At 47.5% G+C, this 24441-nt stretch overlaps 1 protein-coding gene across 3 annotated transcripts in view; it reads left to right on the top strand.

Annotated features, from left to right (window-relative positions):
- The first annotated feature begins 308 nt into the window (after positions 1–308).
- The window catches only part of LOC137437499 (heterogeneous nuclear ribonucleoprotein A1-like 3), a 32546-nt gene continuing 8413 nt past the window's right edge, over positions 309–24441 (top strand). Inside the window, exons 1-5 of one of the 3 annotated variants that reach the window (XM_068131867.2) lie at positions 309–421; positions 3311–3820; positions 10966–11112; positions 11329–11539; positions 20265–20357. In XM_068131867.2, coding sequence (XP_067987968.1) covers positions 3806–3820; positions 10966–11112; positions 11329–11539; positions 20265–20357 — 466 coding nt within the window. In that variant the 5' untranslated portion in view covers positions 309–421; positions 3311–3805. Of the gene's footprint in view, positions 422–1113; positions 1269–3310; positions 3821–10965; positions 11113–11328; positions 11540–20264; positions 20358–24441 lie in introns of those variants that run through there. The other 2 variants (XM_068131865.2, XM_068131866.2) reach the window with 2 other exon arrangements.

Below are 24441 nucleotides of genomic sequence, written 5' to 3'. Positions count from 1 at the left end.
ACGCACAGGACGAATCGTGAGAGCAACAACAAACTCGTTTTCAAACTGCTGTTTGTACATGCGAATATTATTTTTTTCAGGCGTTTTATACATCACAATAACCAGTAAAACGTGCAATGCAATTGCCTTGCTAACCGTGCAATTTATTTCTAGAAACACTTTTCCTATCGTGACCTCTGAGTTTATGAATGAACTCGTGTAGCTCCGCCCGATTTCCGAATTTGGTGCGTAACCGGTCAAAACGGCGCCCGATTCTAGCCGAAAATATAGACCGGACAACTTCGGCAGCTTGCCCCGCCCATTAGACATGTGATTGACAGTGTGGGGGGTTGCGTGATGTGATATGCAGCCCCCCCAGAATGCATTGCGGGTCACGCAAAGTTTCTACGACGAATACTTTTGAAGTTACAGGCGATCTGCGGTAAGTCACCATTTTCATTGCGTATTTTTGTAGATATAAAATTTGCGTGTCCATAATCTAATTCTAGGGTATTTAAAGTATATTGGGTCCAACGGGAATCTTATTTGAACGAAAAATAATGTCCGGAAATGAGATTTAATCAACGCGTTTTGGTAATATTTCCAAAATAACAAATGATTATAATATATAATTAATATATATAATATATAATATATTATAATATACAAAATAACAAAAATAACAACAAAAAACGTAACAAATGATTACACTAGCAACTAGGAACATTGTGTGCAAATTTTAGCTCAATAGGATGAGTAAAAGAAAACTTGTCTAATTTACTCCAAGATTCCCTTAATTTTCGGCCATTTTGCAGCCTTATTGCCATAGGCAATGGCCATTTTGCAGCCTTATTGCCACAGGCAATGGCCATTGAGCTACGTCACCATTTGTATGGGAAAGAGAAAAGATTTTAAAATCCATAACTTTGGAACGCTTTGTCCAATGAAGCCCATTCAAAGACCATTTTAATCCATATTTCAAGAGCTATCATTTGCCACCATTTTTGCAATGATACCCCTATGTTAAAATTTTTCACTGAAAACCCTATTAAAAGGACACGTACGGGACAGTCGGTAGGGAGTAATGACGAATATACTCGGCAATAACAATAACATTCGGCAATAACACTCGGCAATGCGCTTCAAGCCCTCGGCGAGAACTTTTTAAACCATGAATGGCTGATGTGAGGAAAACGAAGGAGAGGAAGCGGACGTTCAGCCAATCAGCGGGCAGTGTTTGCTCACGTGATAGTCCTCTTCCCGGCGTCGCCATGGACGAAAAGACGGAGGTAAAGAGGAGCGATTTTTTTTCGTGGTAGAAATTGAATGTGGTTCCGACGTTTGTAAAAAGCATGATGTGTGGAATGCGAGATTGTTGTCGGACGTTGTTGTTCGCTCGGTAACGGTAGTTCCGCGATCCATATTTTCCTAGAATAGGCCTCACTATCTGTATCTATCTTGGTGAGCAAGGCCGCGGTGTTGGTACACTTTGAGCGAGACCTTCACCCTCAAGGAGTCTCGGAGAGCATTTGGTGCACTCGGGGAAAGGTCGTGCGGGACGGAACGTTCGGACTGGTGACGATTCTGTCTCCCCGTGTGCACATGAGCTGTCAAGTGCACGTACATCATGCGCAAGGATCAACGCTTTGAACAACGGATTTTACCCACAAATAAATATGTGATACACGATTTGGCTTAAATTGGTTTTTCTATGAAACTTATGGAAATACCTTATTCTTGCATCTTCAGGAGCTAAAGGAAGACAGAACGTACTTCTGTCAGGACAGCGACAGCAGTAGATTGTGCACTTCTTGCTCTCCCCTCCCACCAAGCTTCCACAAATGGACGAGGATGTGATGGAGCCAGAATATTCCAACCACCTTTCTCCCCATCTCGCAAACAACCATCCTCACCTCTCAATCTCACAATCCCTTGTCACCACTTCAGGCAAACACCCCCCCCCCCCCGCATCAGGCAAACACCCCCCCCCCCCCCCGCATCAGGCAAACACCCCCCCCCCCCCCGCATCAGGCAAACACCCCTCCCCCCCCTCCCCCACATCAGGCAAACACCCCCTTTCCCCCCGCATCAGGCAAACACCCCTTTCCCCCCTGCATCATACAAACTCCCCTTACCCCCCCCCCCCCCCCACACCCCACACCCCACATCATGCAAACACCCCTTCCCCCCTGCATCATACAAACTCCCCTTATCCCCCCCCCCACACCCCACACCCCACACCCCACATCATGCAAACACCCCTTTCCCCCCTGCATCATACAAACTCCCCTCCCCCCCCCCCACCCCCACATCAAGCAAACACCCCCTTTCCCCTCACATCAGGCAAACACCCCCTTTCCCCCCGCATCGGGCAAACACCCCCCCCCCCTCCCCCGCATCAAGCAAACACCCCATTTTCCCCCTCCCATCTCACGAATGCAGCTCCTCTCTCCTGCTTGTCTCGCGAACACCACCCTCCCCTTTATCCTTAAGCAAACACCCCACTCCGCTCCAACTCTGGCGTACATCCTCCTTCCCTCACATCAGGAAAACGCCCTCTCCCCCACATCACATTGGGCAAATCGCCCCCCCCCCCACATCACATTGGGCAAATCGCTCCCCCTCTCCCCCCCCCCCCCCCCCACACTCCTGGGTGTTTGGGAACACCTCCTCCCAGTTCATGAATGCCCCCTTTCCTCCCGGTTTCGGGAACGTCCCCTCTCCTCCCGGTCTCGGGAAGCTCCATTCTCCTCCCGGTTTCGGGAACACCTCCTCTCCTCCCAGTCTCGGGAAGCCCCCTCCTCCCGGTTCCGGGAACACCTCCTCTCCTCCCGGTCTCGGGAAGGTCCCCCCCCTCTCCTCCCGGTTTCGGGAACGTCCCCTCTCCTCCCGGTTTCGGGAACGTCCCCTCTCCGACCGGTTTCGCAAACGCCCCTCCTCCCTTCCCTGTCTCATGAAGAAAGACATGTGACACATGTGATGGAACAAGCTTGGCTGGATGCTTAATGTATAAATGCTTTGCTGCTGTTTTGAAAGGCCTCCTTGCCGTCCTGGCTGGGTCGGCTTCATGCTCACGTTGCACATTAAAGCGGCAGATTGGTGACAGATCAATGTTACATCATCTGAGTCGTCTCGTAATTGTTCGATATTTCCTTTGGTCCTTCTCAGAATGTCAATATTGTCAGCTCTGGTGTGGGAACGATGGACAAATGCTCTAGCGTTATCTAACATTTATCTGTGTAAACTTTTGGTGGTTTTACTCCCATCTTTCTGCTGTGTATAATATTTCCCCCACATCCCCTTTCGCCCCTCGTGTTTGTTTCCAACAAAGGATGACAATCGGACGCACAAGATATTTGTCAGAGGTATCACCCGTGCGACAACTTCTGCGATTCTTCGCGATCATTTTAGAAAGTTTGGCCTTGTGACGGCATACCAAGTGGGTACTGTGTGAGTGGGATGTACCATAAAACTCATTTCATCTTTATTTTTGCAAAATGTTGTTTTTGCTTGACTCAGATGTTCTGCAAAATAAAATAGATCTTAGAATGAGTTAAATTTGCTTACATATGTATTCAAATATGACATCAATACAAGGTACACTCAGATTAATATTTTTCTTTTGTTCTTTTTGTGTGTAGTCTAGGCTCTTGGAGGAGCTCCTGATATATTGTCACGTTCACAGGGGTCACAATCACCCAGACTGTTCGTCTGAAATTGGAATTGGGGCGCTGTAAATTTGTCAGAAGCCCAGCCGCCCTCCACGTACAGATCCTCCCATCATCCCAGCCTCCAACATGTGCTGACCCTACAATGCTGCACCGATATGATTATTTATTCGGTTAGAACGACCCATTTACTGCACAATTTATATAATTCACATTACATGAAAAAAAAACCTTGTGAATGATGGCGAGTGTTGTGTTTGCACAAATGGGACATTATGGATTTGATAAGTGAATCAACAACAACAACAACAACAACAGGCATTTTAAGGCCATTTTCCCTGCTAGAGCGGGGGTTAGCCTTGCGGTCCCCATGACGATCTTCTCCATTTTGCCCTAATTTCTGCATCTCCCCTTGTTAACCCCCTTGTCCGCATTTCTTCTTCGACCATCTTTATCCAAGTCTTTCTCGGTCTTCCCCGTCCTCTACTTCCTTCTACATTCATTTCCATCACTCTTCTCAACCAGTCACTTTCATCCTTCCTCAACACATGACCAAACCATCTCAACATGTTTCTCTTCACAGCATGAATCACAGGCTCTATTCCCATCATCTTTCGCAATTCATCATTTGTCTTCCTCTCTCTCAACGATACTCCGCACATTCACCGAACCATTCGCATTTCCACCCTTTCCAGCCTTCGTTGCTGCTCTACGTTCATTACCCATGTCTCGCTCCCATAAATCATAACACTTCTCACATATGCAGCATACCCCTTTCCCTTCAGCTTCAACGACACTCCCCTCCTCGTCAGCGCACCACTCAGTTCCCGAAAGGAAGAAAATTTGACTGGAATGCATATGCAGTACTGTACAAAAGTCTGGGTTATTCCAATAATTCATACTTTAGTGCAAGTTCATGAAATTAGCAGTGATATCAATCATGTGTGTTTAATATATATTGTCGCGTCCCCGGGGTTAAGACCCCTGGGTGATGGGTGACCGAAACGAGCTTTACTCCGAGGTGTATTTCGTACTTTGCGGGATTGTCTTTGGCACGCGCGGGAAAGGCCCGAAGCCTTATCTGATCGGAAACACATGGGGTTAATCAGAACCCACAGTACAAAGAAACGAAACAAGACACACAAGTAAAATTCAAAAAATATAAATTTAGGAGCATAGTCTATGTGGCTGCTGCCTCACTTGGGGGTGCTGTGGGGAGGGGGGGGGGGGGGGGGGGGGGCGGGGTGGGAGGGGTGGAATTCTCTATGTAAATGTTAAATGTGTACTTTGTAGCACCACCTGGAGGTGGTAGCAGAGGGTATTACAATTTCCTTCTTTATCTGCGCAATGCTGAGGTTAAAGAACTCTTTCTTTGCACAGGTAAATTTGTCCTCCTTCTCTTCTCTCCCCTGAGATGGAGGGGCCTATCAAAGCTCCACCACCCCTCGTCTTTCCCCCCAAAGATGTATATGCAGTATTGCTCTCTCCCTCTCCTCTCCCCCCTCTAACATCAAGAGACATGCCGAATAATTGGTCCGTCAGCAAAGCGACGGATAGGTGCTTCTAGTTGTATACTAACAGTGCTTGTAAATGTATGTGAAACAAACTGCTTAAGTAAATATCAGGACCAGGATTGTTTTATAGTGTCAGTCAATATGTTGTTTTCAACCTTTGCCTTATTGAGTGCACTCACTCTTTACCCATTCTTTCTGTATAACATTGAAGCACTCTTACAGGAACATTGTGCCAGATATCCTGTAGTACATTCCACAGTTGTCAGGTTAGTTAGGTTACTCCTCTTCTTTGCTTCGAGGTAATCCCATATGGTCTCGATGGGAGTCATGTCCAGACTCTGGGGTGGCCATTTTAAGACTTGAAGCACACAAAATGTTACCTTGTTGTCCCTGTACTGTTTTACTCTATTGGAAGTGTGTTTTGGATTATTATCTTGTTAGAAAATGAATCCTTTTCTGATGAAACAATTTCCATTAGGAACTATATGGTGCTGCAGTATATGCTTGTACTCTACTTTTGTTAGAATTCCATTGATTTTTAACAGGGTTCCTGACACCAAAACCTAAGATACAACCCCAGACAGTCGCAGAGTCTTCCCTTGGATCCAATGTCTTGGATCCAAAAACTTAAAATTACGATTTGTTGAGCCAGAGTACCTGATTCCATTGTTCAGTCACCTAGTCTTGGTATTGCCTTGAAAGCCTCAGTCTTTCACCTCCGTTCTTTGGTATCAGCAGTTGTTTCTTTGCTGCAACTCTACCAAGGAGGCCTGCTACAATCAGCTTTCTGCACACAGTGCTGGACAAGATGTTAATGTTCAGGCCTGCTCTCATTTCATTTGTAAGCTGCCGACTTTATTTCCTTCTGTCGCATAAGCTGAGCAACCTCATGTGCTTGTCTTGCCTTGGCGAGGCTTTTCTGGGTCTTCCTGGCCTTTTCTTCTTTTGTATCATGGATAACTCCATAGCCCGGTGGGTTGTGATGCAAAATCGGATACCGGTTGGGATAATTAGGTCTAACAGGGTTCTCACGCCTTCAATGTCGTGTTAGCTATTGGTGACCTAAAGATGGATTTAGGTACGAGGCAATGCGCACCCGATTACATATTACGGCCGAGTAGAACCATGAGTGCAGCATTGGCTAATTGCAGAGCCAATCGGTGGGGCAAAAACCTCCCGTGTATCTATTACATACACGCTATGCCGGACCAATGAAAGAAAGGACAACTGAGGCAGATTTGAAAGATGTTCAGCAAGCAACCAATAGCAGTCTTTATTTCACTACCAGGCAATCATCAAAGCACGTATTTACAAGCAAGCAGGCAGGTAAAGGCACGGAAGAGCGGACTTTCCCCTAGAATGTTTTTGCCTTGTACAGACTTGCACAACAGACATGGCACCGTCTTTCATTTTGGGAAGAATGAGACGAGAAGAAAGAAGCATGGGGAGGGGGGTTAAGAATGGGGTGGATTGGCAGAGTGTCGATGACATGTCGAGAGTGCAGCGTAGCTGTAGCGTAGGCATTGAGGAAGGGTGTGAGGTGCGAACAATGCTTCACCCACGTGGCGACGGATGGTAATCATTGATAACGATTCTCTGAGGAATGCTGATTCCCTTTGTGCATCAAAAGTAGACCATTAGCTTGGAGAAAACCGGAAAGTTATTGGAGAAAACCGGAATAAGATAGTGTGAGTGTATATGCAGCCGCACGGTACACCAGGAACCTTGTTGTCACCATTCCCATTCTCCGTCACTATTCCCTCTCTTCGTCACCATTCCCTCTCTTCGTTCTGGAACCAGCATGGATTGTCCTGGACCTGCAGGCGATCCATTGGACGTGGCTTTGAGGGAGCAAGGTTTATGTAAGGATCCTTTGACCCCGCGTGGCCTTTTCCCATTAGTGCGTGTCCGACGGGGCGGGTGCAGCCATGGAGCTCTGGAAAATCCCCACGTCGTGATGTTCAGACGGTGATGTGTGCCCCCACCCCTCCCCTCGCACGCACGAACACTCAAATCGTTCCCTCCCCGTGCATGCCAACACTCAAATGGCCCAGCGATCACTGGTGATCTTGCCACTCCTTCGCGCACACACATGTTCCACTGTACTGTTCGTGTGTGAGAATCGTTCTACCGTGTGATGAATGTGGAAGGTGCAGGGAAGGAAGAATGCGGGAAGGTAGTTCGACCGGTCCGGAGGATTGTCTCTAACGGTAGGGGATTCGTTGGCATGTACAGGGTTTGACAGAGGTTGGTGGTGACTTGGAGACTGAGGAGTACGGGATGGCAGATTGATGAACAAATGGTTGAGGGAATAACTGAGTGAGTGGATCAAATGTACAGACGACCTGAAGGACAATAATAAATCTATTGCAGGGTCGATGGAAAGACTGATGGGGTGAATGAGGGGTTGGTGAATTGAGGTTTAGTGAAGCGGATTGTTGTTGGATTGAGGAGATTAAAATCAGCAAATGGGGATTCATCACACTGGGAATCCTCCATCCCCCCTCCATGCCCCCCCCCCTACCACCCCTCCCTCAATGCCATAGACAAAGGGCAAAGGTCTACCTGCCACACACACGAATGAAATAACTAATTCGGGGGAACCCTATGTGTACATGGATGTCCTCCCTGGGTTGCATTCCCACAACTGTAACAATATGTATCGTAAAAACTAAACCTTTTCAATTTCCTAATAACCTCTAGCAAGTTGGACGGAGGTTACATTTTCACCACTGTTTGTTTTTGTCTGTGAGCAGGATATCTCGATAAGTTAGGGATGGATTCGGAGGAAACTTGGTGGGCAGGTTCGGTGTGTATGAATATGAATGAATGATCGTTTTAAGGCCATTTTTCCCCGCTCGAGCGGGGGTTTGCCTCAAACAGGGAACCATGATTGTCATGGGGCCCGCAAGGCTATGTTTTTTATGGCCGGATGCCCTTCTTGACGCCAACCTTTGGTCGCCTCTTACGATGCGCAGGGATACGGTGTACCTATTCTAAACCGGGGTACACACCGGTGTGTGACAAAGACTAATTGATTAGACTTTGGTGGAGATCCGGATCCGGATCCATCAATTTTTTTTAATTTCTTCAAGCGATTCTTCACCATTAAGAGATGTAGCTAAAAACTATTTACAGCATGATATTTCAAAAAGTTGTGGATGGATTGAGATGAAACAAGGTGGTTGAGTTGGGTAGGTGACGAGAACAAGCCGATTACATTTTGGTTCAGGTCTGGATCCAGATCCAGCCTATCAGTAGGATACAAAATGTGAACTATTCAGCCTGGTGATGGTATGCACTCCGAGTGCTGTTCTAATTATGTCCAAATGAGATTATTATTATCTATATTATAATAGGCGAAGGTGATTCTGTCTATCTGTCTGTCCGGGGGTGTGGCTTACTCTGTTTGCAGAGTAGCTCCACCCATTCTTGGAGAGGCTTCATGTAAACAAATATCCACCATTTTATTAACTCGAATAGCTATGAGGCCTGTTTTGTTCGGCCCATGCTGTCTTTCTCTCTCACACAGGTTTATTTCAACTCTAATTCGATATATCATTTCATTTTTAACAGTCGCTAACATAGTTTTAGACTCGGTTGAAAAAAACCGGAAGGAGAATCCCATGAAAGTTTCCGTTTATAGAACGAAATGAATTCTCAAAGGCCTGTAAAATAAAGCCCATTCATTGAGTCACCCTCACAATTTTATCTCGAATTCACCATCTGATTTAATTTTTATCGATGGTTTTAGACTCGGTGTCAGAAATAATTAAGAACATTCACGCACACACGGGAAATTGCCGAGATATATTTTTTTTAAATCGCGGCGCGGTCGGTCCTACACCGCCTAAAATAACAGACAGGAAAATGGCGAGATATATAAAAAATTCGTGGCGGACTTTTCCATTTGATGACAATCGTCACGATTAAATATTTAATTTATACGTCATCACAATAATGTGGAGAGAGGGGCATAGCTTCGTTCACGTATCGCCACAGACGGGAAATTGCCGACAGATATTTCTTCGTTATTATTTCATTCATCATTATTATACGGAAGTAAAGGTAATCCTGTTTAAACTGGCATTCATTCCAGGGAGGGGTTGGACAGGAGCGAGTGGTTGGAGGGGAGCGAGGGGTTGGAGAGGAGCGGGGGTTGGAGAGGAGCGAGGAGTTGGAGAAGAGCTAGGGGTTGGAGAGGAGCTAGGGGTTGGAGAGGAGCGAGGAGTTGGAGAAGAGCTAGGGGTTGGAGAGGAGCTAGGGGTTGGAGAGGCACGAGGGGTTGGAGAGGAGCGAGGGGTTGGAGAGGAACGAGGGGTTGGAGAGGAACGAGGGGTTGGAGAGGGGCGAGGGGTTGGAGAGGAACGAGGGGTTGGAGAGGAACGAGGGGTTGGAGAGGGGCGAGGAGTTGGAGAGGAGCGAGGGGTTGGAGAGGAGCGAGGGTTGGAGAGGAGCGAGGGGTTGGAGAGGAGCGAGGGGTTGGAGAGGAGCGAGGGGTTGGAGAGGAGCGAGGGGTTGGAGAGGAGCGAGGGGCGAGGGGCTGGAGAGGGGCGAGGGGTTGGAGAGGGGCGAGGGGTTGGAGAGGGGCGAGGGGTTGGAGAGGGGCGAGGGGTTGGAGAGGGGCGAGGGGTTGGAGAGGGGCGAGGGGTTGGAGAGGGGCGAGGGGTTGGAGAGGGGCGAGGGGTTGGAGAGGGGCGAGGGGTTGGAGAGGGGCGAGGGATTGGAGAGGAGCGAGGGGCTGGTGAGGAGCGAGGCATTGGAGAGGAGCGAGGGGCTGGTGAGGAGCGAGGGGCTGGTGAGGAGCGAGGGGTTGGTGAGGAGCGAAGGGTTGGAGAGGAGCGAGGGGTTGGAGAGGTGTGTGTGTGTGTGTGTGTGTGTGTGTGTGTGTGTGTGTGTGTGTGTGTGTGTGTGTGTGTGTGTGTGTGTGTGTGTGTGTGTGTGTGTGTGTGTGTGTGTGTGTGTGTGTGTGTGTGTGTGTGTGTGTGATATGAAAAAAACGAGGTGTGTGTATATATATATGTGTGTGTGTGTACGTGCGTGTATATATGTGTACGTGTGTGTATATGTGTGTGTGGCTGTGCACGCACATGCATTCACATGTTATCAGAAGTAAATACATTGTGTAGATGACATCATTTGTGCATCTGATAAATTGCCAGTAACCATTTTGTGAAACTGAATGTGCAGGTGCAGCATCTAACTCAATATGGCGAAATGTCACACATGTCCATGCCCGTGGGATTCCCACGGGTGACCCCACTAGTGTCCAATATTACAGTACAGTTGACACCATGTTTTGGCTGGAATATGGCCCATGCCATCGGGTATGAGTCTAAAAAAACAAGAGGGGGAGAGACAGTTGTCAAGAAGATGATATTTTATTGTTTTCATTGTTTTATTTCAATAAATAAATAATCTCCTCTGTCATGAATGAGCATACAAAATTAGTCACTCAATCACAATGACACACACACACACAAACACACAAACACACAAACACACAAACACATACACACACTATACAAAATTATCGTCAATTATTATCAATAAGCATCACAAACGTTCTCGTTATAGAGTAAAACTTCCTCTTCTCTGTAATCACTCGCCCAGCACTCTCATTCCAAACTTTGCTTTGCGGAGTGTCATCTCCAAAAGATTTCCAAATGTGATGGTCCGCTAGTGCAGACGATGCTTTAATGAATTAATTAATTATATTTACATACTTTCATCCGCTCTCGAGCTCGAAGATCATTTTGCTAGTCTGGGTAAGCAAAGTATAACAATCGTGTTTTATTCCGCAGGTGAAGAAGGATTCGGAGACTCGACGCTCGAGGGGTTTTGGTTTCGTCACCATGGGCTCTGTTATCGACGTTGATGACATCATGAAAGCACAGCCACACATTATCGACGGGCGTTGCGTGGATGTGCAGCGCGCAGTGCCACGAGATGTCCGTTTTTCTTTCTCAGTGTCTTGTTTTTATTTTTTAAATGCACAACTGTGACATATTTTTGAATTGATGCCGTGGTTTCGCTCCTACTTTATCGGGCAAAAGTGTGAAAGATATAATCTTGATGCGAGAATGTCACGATTGAATTAAGCTTTGGTAATTAACTGAACTTGTCAGTTGATTCGTTTCCATACTTGTCCCTGATGTTTGTTATAGGAAACGATGAGAACTTACCCTTCCAATAAAATGGCCCGGCTCTTTGTGGGTGGCTTGCACCAGAACACCTTGGAGAATGAGTTGCGGAATTACTTCAGTCGGTATGGGATCATCGACTCCGTCAGTATCCCTCGGGACCATATGACGGGGAGACATCGGGGATTCGCATTCGTGGAATTTGAAGATATTAAAGTTGTTGACAAGGTTGTAGGTAAGTGGAATTTTGCAAAATCAATTTCATTAATAATGAGCACCTTAAATTCAGTAATCAAATTTTTTGGATCCACACTATAAAAATCTGCTTGTTTGTTCACTCCTATTTTTTTTTATTCGATCTTGATCAAACTTTACATGTACTCGTGGGTGGGTGGGGTGGGGGAGGGTTGGTCTGGTGATGGGCTTTGCATCATGATCACCCATATGTGGGGTCTGAGTTGAGGGGGGGGGCAGAAGGAAGGGGAGGAAGGGAGATCTATCACCGAGTCATGCGAGTTTAGTGCTCAGATGTAAAAATGATCTCGTTGAACCTGCATCATTCGACTCGCCAGGCCTGGCTCGTCACGCCGCGTGGCTCGCCGGGCCTGCAGCACGGAAAGGGCAAAGGTGCAAGACCAGCAAGGAGGCAGTAGAAGACAGAGAGACCACCGACCTGTCTGAAATGTGAAACGATAGACCCAGAGATTTGGCTTCATTGTGGGAGATTCCAATGTTCTTGAAGGCCTTTGTTTCCATGGCGTTAAGATGAGCAAGGTGTGAGGCAGGGGGACAGCAGTACTCCATCAAGCTGTATTTGAAGGCCTTGTAAGTGGTTTACAGTTCAGTTTGGGGCACTCCAGCCTTAACAGGAAGAGCTGATGAAAGGATTCCCTTGAAAGCCACACGTTGGTTATGAGAGTAAGAACCACCTTTCGTGGCCATTTTTCCCTGCAGAGCAGGGGTTGGCCTTTTTCGGGCACCGTGGTCCCCTTTTTGAAGCAATGTTTTACGGCCGGATGCCCTTCCTGCCACCAACCCTGTTAGTCGACTCTTGCGACACACAGGGAATTACCAGTGAACTGGTACTCCAATTTGCCGACCTCGGAAGGATGACAGGCTGAGTCAACCCCCTGGCGTTAATTCAGCGATCGACCAGGATTCAAACCCAGGATCCTAGGATCCCAAGCCGGCACCTTAACCACTAAGCCAACACCAGGCTTGGTTATGAGAGTAAAGACAGTCAAAAACCCATATGTGTAGGTGGTCTTGGATGCCACAGGCCGAGTTTGGATGAGCAAGGTGGGGTTGCAGACGGTATCGAAAGCACGATATAGTTCCAGAGAGACTACCCTGATCTCATCTGTGACATTGAGGGCCTCTGTCTATTGTTGGGAGAGTAGAATGGGCATGCACAAGGCAGTGACCTGGTCTGAATCTGAACCTGAATTTATGATCTGAGATGAGGTTGGCAGAGAAGAGGAATTATTTCATATCAACTGCAATGATGGATTCCATAACCTTGCTGATGATTGGAAGTAAGCTAATTGGTCCGTAGTTTAGGGGATCCGTTGCTTTCTATGCAATGCTGTGATGTTGACTCATTTCCAAAAAGATGGAAGATGACTGAGGGAAAATGAAAGGGTGAAAAGGGCAGAGTGAGGAAGTGCAAAAGCAGCAGCGCAGGTTTTTAGGACGTGTGCTTGTACCGTCTGGTCCATTTGCACAACCGGACTATAGGGAGGCCAGAAACTTTGATCCACCTTGTCAGAGTCTCAGGGTAGTTAGGTGTGACTAGGCAGGTTGGGTACAAAGAGCTTGGGATTAGGACATGGGATTTGGAAACGAACACAGAATTGAGGCATTCGGCCTTCGCACCAGCAGTCGGTCCGTGGTGCCATTTAACAGAGATGGAAGGGATAAAAGGGGAGCATACACCAGAAACAGAACTAACGAGGTGCCACCAGGTTTCAGTGGAAGGAGACTAGTTTGAGAGTTCATAAAAAAAAAAAAATGTTGGACAGAGGTTTTCTGGCTTCTTCTGAGTGGACAGCCACTTTATGTGGACTTTGCGGAGTAATCTGACACTAGTGGGGCACCCGTGGGAAACCCTCGGGCATAGACGTGTATGACGTTTCGACATCTTGAGTTAAATGCTGCAAGTTGTTTTTTTACAAAATGGTTACTGGCAACTCGTCCGATCCATAAATGATGTAATCCACACAATTTATTAACTTCACATCTATATAATAATAGCATAAGGACTCGACTTTGTTATCCCTTTTACGCCGCACCCAGTGACCCGATGCCCACGGCATTAATGGATTTACGATCTACGAACCGCGCTCTTTGTTTATCACGTACAGCCATACTCGAAAAATCTGAATTAGCCGACGTTGGGGCCCAAAAGCATCCGATTAACTGCCGATACGACGCCATCTTATTGGCGTCTGCTGGGTGAAGGCGAAGCAAGCCGTCCGCTGATTGGACAGTCGAAGGCGACAGCAAGCCGTCCACTGAGTGGACAATCCTGAGCATGCATTTGTGCCGGTGTCGTCGATCGCGGTGTACGCTAACCTCATCAGGTGGGTTTACCATAATTTCTTCCAACCGCGCTCTTTGTTTATCACGTACAGCCATACTCGAAAAATCTGAATTAGTCGACTATGGGGCCCAAAAGCATCCGATTAACTGCCGATACGACGCCATCGTATTGGCGTCTGCTGGGTGAAGGCGAAGCAAGCCGTCCGCTGAGTGGACAATCCAGAGCATGCATTTGTGCCGGTGTCGTCGATCGCGGTGTACGCTAACCTCATCAGGTGGTAATAAATACGTTGTTCATATACGCACTCTTAATTCTCATCTTTCTTCCTAACTCTTACTCGGACAAGCAAATCCCCTATGCCATCCATAATGGTACACTCTATCCATATACCACATCCTCCCTTCCGTGGATATTCCATGGGTTTCGGCTAGTATGTGAATACATGTCCATGCACATACGATATACAGTTAATGTGTCATTCCGTGGCTGTCAGTTGCTTTCTTTTTTGGTGGTCGTGCGGATTTTTTTGGCCATTGAGTCTGCCCTCTGCATAGCCCCGGCTCTGCTCCCTGCTTCGCCTGCCCGGCTCCTTCACCTGCTCGCTGTTTCCTCGGGCACGCTCTCGTGGGTTGTGACCATCGCAGCGGTTTGGTGGCGGTTTCCCGCCGTGATCTTGATTTGTAGCGGTCGATTGCCGCTGCATTTGCCGCTTTGCTGTGATCAACCTTGGCCTCGTGATCGTCTCTTTGCTCCTGCCTGCCCTCTGCTTGGTCCCGGCTCTGCTCCTGGCTTCACCTACCTGGCTCCTTAGTTTCCTCGGGCCCGCTCCTGTGGGTTGGGACCATTGTTTCACCTCCTCAACCTTGGCCTCGTCTCGTCTCTCCGCTCCTGCCTGGCATGGCTCTGCGGTACTCCGCCGCAAGGCTCCTTCTGCTCAATACCCGCTCCACCCCATCATGCATCTCTGCCATCAAATCAAATGGACTCCTCCGACGACCCAGGTACATTCACCGTGGCTCCGGTCGTAAGTTTGTATATTTGCAATCAGGTCACTCCATCCCCGTCCTCTGGTCGGCTCAGCGCACTCCCACTCATCGTCCCAGTGCACCTGGTCACAGCAACGCACACGATCGCACCTCCTGCCTACGAACCCTGGCTAAATCACCTGAATTCATCCCTGCTGTTCAAAACAACATCAAGCTCACCCTGTTCAACACCCCCGGTCCCTCAACAACAAATGCCTCATCCTGAACGAATACATCCTGGATAACAAACTGGACTTTCTCTGTCTCACCGAAACCTGGCAACAACCTCTGGACTACTAGACACTCAACCTCACCACACCCAATGGATATTCCTACGTCCATAAACCACGCTCGGAGGGCCGAGGTGGTGGAATTGCCGTTATCCACCGTCAAGACATCAGGACCAGCCTCATCCCCATCGCCTCATCCTCATCATTTGAACACCTGGCTTTTAAACTCTCTGGTCGCACGCAGTCAGTCATGGCTGTCGTCTACCGCCCTCCCAAACCACACCCATCATTCCTGTCTGACTTCTCCTACTTTCTGACCCAGCTATGTTCCCTCTCCCCCTCAATCCTCCTCCTTGGTGATTTCAATATCGACATGGACTCCACTGACTCCACAATAACCACTGACTTCACTGATTTACTCACCTGCTTTAACCTCACTCAACATGTCGACTTTCCTACCCATATCCGTGGTCACATTTTGGACCTTGTCTGCTCCACTGGATTAAATTTGCACCATCTCTCTAGCTCTGACCTCACCCTCTCTGACCACTTAGCTATCACTATGACCATCAACATCCCCACCCCAACACCAAGACATTATCGCACTATCACCTTCCGTCAGCTAAACGCTCTTTCACCTACCTCATTCTCATCCACACTCTCTGAAAAAATGCCCACTTCTCCCTTCGTTGACCTCCACACCCCTTCCAACCTCACTGACTACTACAACCACACTCTCTCCTCCTGCCTTGACCAGCTTGCGCCTGTAAAAACCAAAACAGTTTCTTTCACCCATTCTGCTCCCTGGTTTACCCCCGAACTCCGCCTGATGAAAACTCGTGCTCGCCAACTTGAAAGACTCCGCAATAAAACAGGTCTCACAGTTCACTCCCAATCCTACAAGGACCACCTACAACACTACAAAGATGCCCTCTCCCGCACCCACTCCGCCTACTACTCTCAAATTATCCACTCTGGCTCCGGAAACCCAAAAGCACTCTTCTCGACAATAAACAAACTCCTCCGCCCCCTGAACACCACCACCCAGTCATTCACAGTAGACAACTGCATCTCCTTCCTCTCTTTCTTCCAACGCAAAGTTGACAACATCTACAACAGCTTGACCACCGCCGCACCCGCTCCCCCTCCAACCACCTGCCCCCCCTTGTCCTGCCATCCCCTGTCTCAGTTCTCCCCAATCTCCCCTACTGACCTCTCTGAACTCCTCATAGGAATGAAAACTGCCACCTGCACTCTTGACCCCATCCCCTCCAGCTTTGTCAAGGCCTCCCTTCCTGCTCTCTCTCCACTTATCATTGCAACAATAAACTCCTCCCTGTCTACAGGCATCGTTCCACCTTCCCTCAAAATTGCTGCTGTTACCCCCATTCTAAAAAAACCTGGTCTAAACCCTGACACCCTAAACAACTTCAGACCCATCTCCAACCTACCCTTTCTGTCAAAAGTTTTGGAACGCGCTGTAGCCACTCAACTCAAACATCACCTCTCTGCCAATAACCTGTATGAAACATTCCAATCCGGAATCCGCTCCAACCACAGTACTGAAACTGCTCTCCTCAAAATCACCAACGACCTTCTCCTCTCCTCTGACGCTGGCAACCTCAACATTCTCGTCCTCCTCGACCTCAGCACTGCCTTTGACACCATCGATCACACCATCCTCCTCACCCGACTTGAATCCACCTTTAACGTTACCGGCACTGCCCTCTCTTGGATTAAATCATACCTCTCTGACAGATGCCAGTTCATCTCCATCAATAACTGCAAATCCCCCACTGCTCCCCTCCCCCAAGATGTCCCCCAAGGTTCAGTTCTTGGCCCCCTCCTCTTCATCCTTTACCTGTCCCCCCCTCGGTCACTTGATCCGCCGTCATGGTCTCCAATTCCACTGCTTCGCCGATGACATCCAGCTTTTCATCTCCACCAAGTCCGTCTCCACCGACACCCACTCTATCCTGACAAACTGCATCACTGAAATAAAATCCTGGCTTCAAATCAACTTCCTCAAGCTTAACTGTGATAAATCTGAAATAATCATCATTGGCCCAAAAACGCTCACAAAATCCACCCATAACTTTGCCCTCAACATCGACGGTATCCCAGTATCCACCTCCCCTCACATCCGGAATCTTGGTGTCATCTTTGACCAAACCCTCTCCTTCGACAAATACACTAAACAGATCACAAAGTCAGCCTTCTTTCACCTGAAAAACATTGCCCGTCTCCGCTCATCCCTCTCCTCCACGGCTGCAGAAACCCTCATCCACGCCTTCATCACCTCCCGTCTGAACTACTGCAATAGCCTCCTCTATGGTTCACCCTCAAAAATCACCAATAAACTCCAATACATTCAGAACTCCGCTGCCCGTCTACTCACCCATTCCCGGACCCGTGACCACATCACCCCCGTCCTTTACAAGCTTCACTGGCTCCCCATCCCCCAGAGAATCCAGTACAAAATCCTCCTCTTGACATACAAAGCCCTCCATAACCTGGCCCCATCCTACCTGGCTGACCTCCTCTCCAGACACACTCCCACCCGCAACCTCCGCTCTGCTGGTACCAACCTCCTGACCCCCTCCATCCGGACCAAATTCAGATCCTGGGGGGACAGGGCCTTCTCCATCGCTGCTCCCACCCTCTGGAACTCACTACCTCACACCATCAGAGACTCCTCCTCACTCACCACATTCAAAACATCACTAAAGACCCACCTGTTCAACACTGCATTCAACATTCAACCCACAGCATTTAACCCCTGACTATCTCTTCTCCTTCTCCCTCCTTTTGCTTTAAATATTTCCCTATTGATTCTTGTCTTTTTGCAATTGTGGTTTTCATGTATTGTTATGCATTATGTTTTCCACTCTGTCAAAGCGCCTTTGGGCTACTTGAAAAGCGCTATACAAAATAAATGAATTATTATTATTATTATTATTATTATTATCCCACGTAATGTAAAATGTGACTTCTAGATCTCAAATCTTCCTCCCCCTATGTCAATCCAATGGAGAAAGAGCCAATCGAGGAGGTTTGAAACAGTTCACCAAATGCTTAGAAGGAAGGCCCCTATTTACAGGCAAAATTCAAGTATGGTATTTGCAGGCACGATTCAAGTACGGTATTTACAGGCACCATTGATGAACGGTATTTACAGGCACAATTGAAGTACGGTATTTACAGACACGATTCAAGTACGGTATTTACAGGCACCATTGATGAACGGTATTTACAGGCACAATTGAGGTACGGTATTTACAGGCACAATTCAAGTATGGTATTTACAGACACAATTCAAGTACGGTATTTACAGGCACAATTCAAGTACGGTATTTACAGGCACAATTGAAGTACGGTATTTACAGGCACGATTCAAGTACGGTATTTACAGGCACAATTCAAGTACGGTATTTACAGGCACAATTGAAGTCCAGTATTTACAGGCACAATTCAAGTACGGTATTTACAGACACAATTCAAGTACGGTATTTACAGGCACAATTGAAGTACGGTATTTACAGGCACGATTCAAGTACGGTATTTACAGGCACAATTGAAGTACGGTATTTACAAGCACGATTCAAGTACGGTATTTGCAGGCACAATTGAAGTACGGTATTTGCAGGCACAATTGAAGTACGGTATTTGCAGACACGATACAAGTACGGTATTTACAGGCACAATTGAAGTACGGTATTTACAGACACGATTCAAGTATGGTATTTACAGGCACAATTGATGAACGGTATTTACAGGCACAATTGAAGTACGGTATTTGCAGACACGATACAAGTCTGGTATTTACAGGCACAATTGCAGTACGGTATTTGCAGGCACGATTCAAGTACGGTATTTACAGGCACGATTCAAGTACGGTATTTACAGACACGATTCAAGTACGGTATTTACAGGCACGATTCAAGTACGGTATTTACAGACACGATTCAAGTACGGTATTTGCAGGCACGATTCAAGTACGGTATTTACAGGCACAATTGCAGTATGGTATTTGCAGGCACGATTCAAGTACGGTATTTACAGGCACGATTCAAGTACGGTATTTACAGACACGATTCAAGTTCGGTATTTACAGACACGATTCAAGTACGGTATTTACAGGCACGATTCAAGTACGGTATTTACAGACACGATTCAAGTACGGTATTTACAGGCACAATTGAAGTACGGTATTTACAGACACGATTCAAGTACGGTATTTACAGGCACCATTGAATGAATGAATGATCGTTTTAAGGCCATTTTTCCCCGCTAGAGCGGGGGTTGGCCTTGCGGGCCCCATGACAATCATGGTTCCCTGTTTGAGGCAATGTTTTTATGACCGGATGCCCTTCCTGACGCCAACCAAAGGCACAATTGAAGTACGGTATTTACAGGCACAATTCAAGTACAGTATTTACAGAAATCGGAGACACATGAACAGAGCTTGGAAATGCAGTAACTCGAACAGTCAGGAAGGCAGTTTTGGGGCTCGTCCCGTTCAGCTCCTTGGGTAAGCAACTCAGGTGTCGAACTCCGGCTTATTCTGGCTTTTATCAGCACTTCGCTTGGCGAGGTTTCGGGGAGCAAAGGTTGCTGCAACACGCTTTGACCCATGCTGTGTCGTCGTTGTTCCCCCTCCCCCCGCCCCCCACACTCCTCCCCACCATCGGCGCTTCGAGGGTCAGTCCAGCAACAGTGCTACATCCTTTCACGAGAGCCGCCTTCACATCGTAGGTTACGCACCTAGTGCGGGAATTACCGTGTAATATGACTTTCCATCTGGATAATGTCCATGCTAACTATGGCTTTCATTTTAGTGTTATTGTAATGTAATGTGTGCATAGTAGGTGCTGTGGTAAGGTGCAAGGGAAAGAAGGATGAGAAAAAGGATTCAAATGAATGAATGGATGGATAGGGGATGGATGGGGGAATCTGAAGAAAGTGGGGAATCGCAACGGGGATGGAACCTGCTGACACGCGCAACGCATTTTCCACATCCCTGATATGAGGGAAAGGTAACTTGACGAAACACAATTACTAAGGAGATATCCAACTAGGGAATCCCCTATGTGTTGGGTGTAACATCCTGGGGTCCTTTTCCCATCACCCCATTTTTTTTACTTTTTTTTTTGTGGTGTGCAGTGCAGAAATACCACATTATACAATCAAACAAAGTGGAGGTTCAGAAGGCCCTTCCAAAATCATCGTACTACAATACGGGTACTCCACCCAAACGTGAGTATCAGCCATGTATACATTTTTTGTGATCACCGACAGTGGAGTGCCGAGGACTGGGCTCTTTACAAATAGGACTGGGCTCTTTGCAAATAGGACTGGGCTCTTTGCAAATAGGACTGGGCTCTTTGCAAATAGGACTGGGCTCTTTACAAATAGGACTGGGCTCTTTGCAAATAGGACTGGGCTCTTTGCAAATAGGACTGGGCTCTTTGCAAATAGGACTGGGCTCTTTGCAAATAGGACTGGGCTCTTTGCAAATAGGACTGGGCTCTTTGCAAATAGGACTGGGCTCTTTGCAAATAGGACTGGGCTCTTTGCAAATAGGACTGGGCTCTTTGCAAATAGGACTGGGCTCTTTGCAAATAGGACTGGGCTCTTTGCAAATAGGACTGGGCTCTTTGCAAATAGGACTGGGCTCTTTGCAAATAGGACTGGGCTCTTTGCAAATAGGACTGGGCTCTTTGCAAATAGGACTGGGCTCTTTGCAAATAGGACTGGGCTCTTTGCAAATAGGACTGGGCTCTTTGCAAATAGGACTGGGCTCTTTGCAAATAGGACTGGGCTCTTTGCAAATAGGACTGGGCTCTTTGCAAATAGGACTGGGCTCTTTGCAAATAGGACTGGGCTCTTTGCAAATAGGACTGGGCTCTTTGCAAATAGGACTGGGCTCTTTGCAAATAGGACTGGGCTCTTTGCAAATAGGACTGGGCTCTTTGCAAATAGGACTGGGCTCTTTGCAAATAGGACTGGGCTCTTTGCAAATAGGACTGGGCTCTTTGCAAATAGGACTGGGCTCTTTGCAAATAGGACTGGGCTCTTTGCAAATAGGACTGGGCTCTTTGCAAATAGGACTGGGCTCTTTGCAAATAGGACTGGGCTCTTTGCAAATAGGACTGGGCTCTTTGCAAATAGGACTGGGCTCTTTGCAAATAGGACTGGGCTCTTTGCAAATAGGACTGGGCTCTTTGCAAATAGGACTGGGCTCTTTGCAAATAGGACTGGGCTCTTTGCAAATAGGACTGGGCTCTTTGCAAATAGGACTGGGCTCTTTGCAAATAGGACTGGGCTCTTTGCAAATAGGACTGGGCTCTTTGCAAATAGGACTGGGCTCTTTGCAAATAGGACTGGGCTCTTTGCAAATAGGACTGGGCTCTTTGCAAATAGGACTGGGCTCTTTGCAAATAGGACTGGGCTCTTTGCAAATAGGACTGGGCTCTTTGCAAATAGGACTGGGCTCTTTGCAAATAGGACTGGGCTCTTTGCAAATAGGACTGGGCTCTTTGCAAATAGGACTGGGCTCTTTGCAAATAGGACTGGGCTCTTTGCAAATAGGACTGGGCTCTTTGCAAATAGGACTGGGCTCTTTGCAAATAGGACTGGGCTCTTTGCAAATAGGACTGGGCTCTTTGCAAATAGGACTGGGCTCTTTGCAAATAGGACTGGGCTCTTTGCAAATAGGACTGGGCTCTTTGCAAATAGGACTGGGCTCTTTGCAAATAGGACTGGGCTCTTTGCAAATAGGACTGGGCTCTTTGCAAATAGGACTGGGCTCTTTGCAAATAGGACTGGGCTCTTTGCAAATAGGACTGGGCTCTTTGCAAATAGGACTGGGCTCTTTGCAAATAGGACTGGGCTCTTTGCAAATAGGACTGGGCTCTTTGCAAATAGGACTGGGCTCTTTGCAAATAGGACTGGGCTCTTTGCAAATAGGACTGGGCTCTTTGCAAATAGGACTGGGCTCTTTGCAAATAGGACTGGGCTCTTTGCAAATAGGACTGGGCTCTTTGCAAATAGGACTGGGCTCTTTGCAAATAGGACTGGGCTCTTTGCAAATAGGACTGGGCTCTTTGCAAATAGGACTGGGCTCTTTGCAAATAGGACTGGGCTCTTTGCAAATAGGACTGGGCTCTTTGCAAATAGGACTGGGCTCTTTGCAAATAGGACTGGGCTCTTTGCAAATAGGACTGGGCTCTTTGCAAATAAGACTGGGCCCTTTGCAAATAAGACTGGGCCCTTTGCACATAAGACTGGGCCCTTTGCACATAAGACTGGGCCCTTTGCACATAAAACTGGGCCCTTTGCACATAAAACTGGGCCCTTTGCACATAAAACTGGGCTCTTTTGTCGTTGTCGAGAAACGAAACGAGTCCAGAAACGTCGAAGTCGGATGTCCGATGTAGACACTAAAGACACCTGATACGTACGTTCCTACTGAAGATGCAAGCCATTTAATATGGAATTCACACATATGCGGGAAAGGGAAGGCTCCAGATAAAAATGCCAGATCCCTTCTCATTCGTTTTTACAATGCACTCTGCTTATATACACAGAGTCAAAGCCCATTCAGACATCAGTGCAGCAGAGATAAGAACATCCATGAGGAACTTTATTAACTTTTCAATCCGCTAGGAAAACGGCCGGCCCAACGGAGTTATGCTCTACTGGAGGGCCAGTCACCTCCCCCGCAGAGCTGGCTCCCCTGCCAGGAAACAGCCAAGTTCCCCGCAGATCTTCCAGTTAATCGAGGTTCATGTTCATGAGGGATTGGATGTGTCGTTCCTCTGGAGTAAATAGGAGATCGTTAATCTCTTGCAACATTTGTTCATGTTTGGCGTAAAAAGCGTGATAGTCAAAAGATGAAAGAGTAACGCGCTAGTGGTGGGATCATTCGTCTCCTTGGAATCCAGGGCAACGGGTAGATCGGGCAGTTCATCTCCAGCTGGGCCATTTGTGCTGAGGAGCTAGAAAATAATTTCTCCATGCACATCCGAAGGAGATGCTTTGTTATAAACACAACTATAATTAATCCCACAATTATGCTGAGACCCCACAAAATCCAGGACAATATGGTGTACCCAAAACTGCCAAACCATCCTGAAAACCAATTTGTTTTTTTCCGAAATCTTCCCGGGAGGTCCTCTCAACCTGTAGTCTCGTGCTTGTGTCTTTCAGTCGGTTAATAGCAGCTTCTAACCCCCTCTGATGCATCCAGTATCCACATACAACACTTCCCTTCGATTACTCCACATACCCCTCCTCTTTCTCCCAACAAGATGTCAAGTGCCACTCGGTTTTGCATCACCATAGTCCTTATCTCTACCATAGTATTTAACAATTCCCTGTGGGTCTGTACGGTATCATTAGCAACTTTTTCTTGGGCTAAGGCGACTTTGTCTATCCTATAACTATTCACCACGGTGCCCGCTCCCGGTGTTGGCTGGTGTTGGCTTAGCAGTTCGGGTGCCGTCTTGGGATCCTAGGATCCTGGGTTCGAATCCCGGTCGATCGCTGAATTAACGCCAGGGGGGTTGACTCAGCCTCTCATCCTTCCGAGGTCGGCAAATTGAGTACCAGCTTGCTGGGCTGAATGATCACGGTGTGTACCCCGGTTTAGAATAGGTACACCGTATCCCTGCGCATCGTAAGAGCGTGACCAAGGGTTGGCATCAGGAAGGGCATCCGGCCATAAAAACATTGCCTCAAACAGGGAACCATGATTGTCATGGGGCCTGCAAGGCTAACCCCCGCTCTTGCGGGGAAAATGGCCTTAAAACGATCATTCATTCATTCATATTCACGGTGCCCGCTCCCGGGAAGAAGAATCCCAGTGCTTTTTCCCATCCCTGTCCAAAGAGAGAGGTCTGACCGTCCTCATCCCACATTGCTCTCCGAACCCTTCCCGGAGAGGTTTCTCGGCTATCTGACAAAAGGACTTCTGGTATCACCAAACCCAAGTAGCATGTCCCCTTCCAGTCATCGGGCAGGTATGGGTAAGCTTTATCCCCGCAGATAAACATATTTCCATGTGGAGAAACCAAATGATTTGAAAGACATTCCATGCCCTCTAAATCTGACCTCTTGGGAACAGTGGAAAAGGTAATAGCTGTTAGGGTTGGTAGTATTATCCTGTAGACCCACCCGAACTGTCATTGGTCCTTTTGAAGGTTTTGGCTTTCTCCCAGGTATTACAAAATCGCATTCAGAAATGCCCACTTCTGTCCTTCCTATTCCTTGTAGGCAGATAATGCCTCTTTGTTTTTCCACCCAAACTGGTGTTGGTTGTGTTGCCCGGTCCTGTATC

This window comes from Myxine glutinosa, chromosome 12 (assembly GCF_964187855.1).
Source record: "Myxine glutinosa chromosome 12, kmMyxGlut1.1, whole genome shotgun sequence".
NCBI classification, from domain to species: domain Eukaryota; kingdom Metazoa; phylum Chordata; class Myxini; order Myxiniformes; family Myxinidae; genus Myxine; species Myxine glutinosa.
Note: the sequence above shows the minus strand (reverse complement) of the source record. Positions and strands in the feature narration are given on the sequence as shown.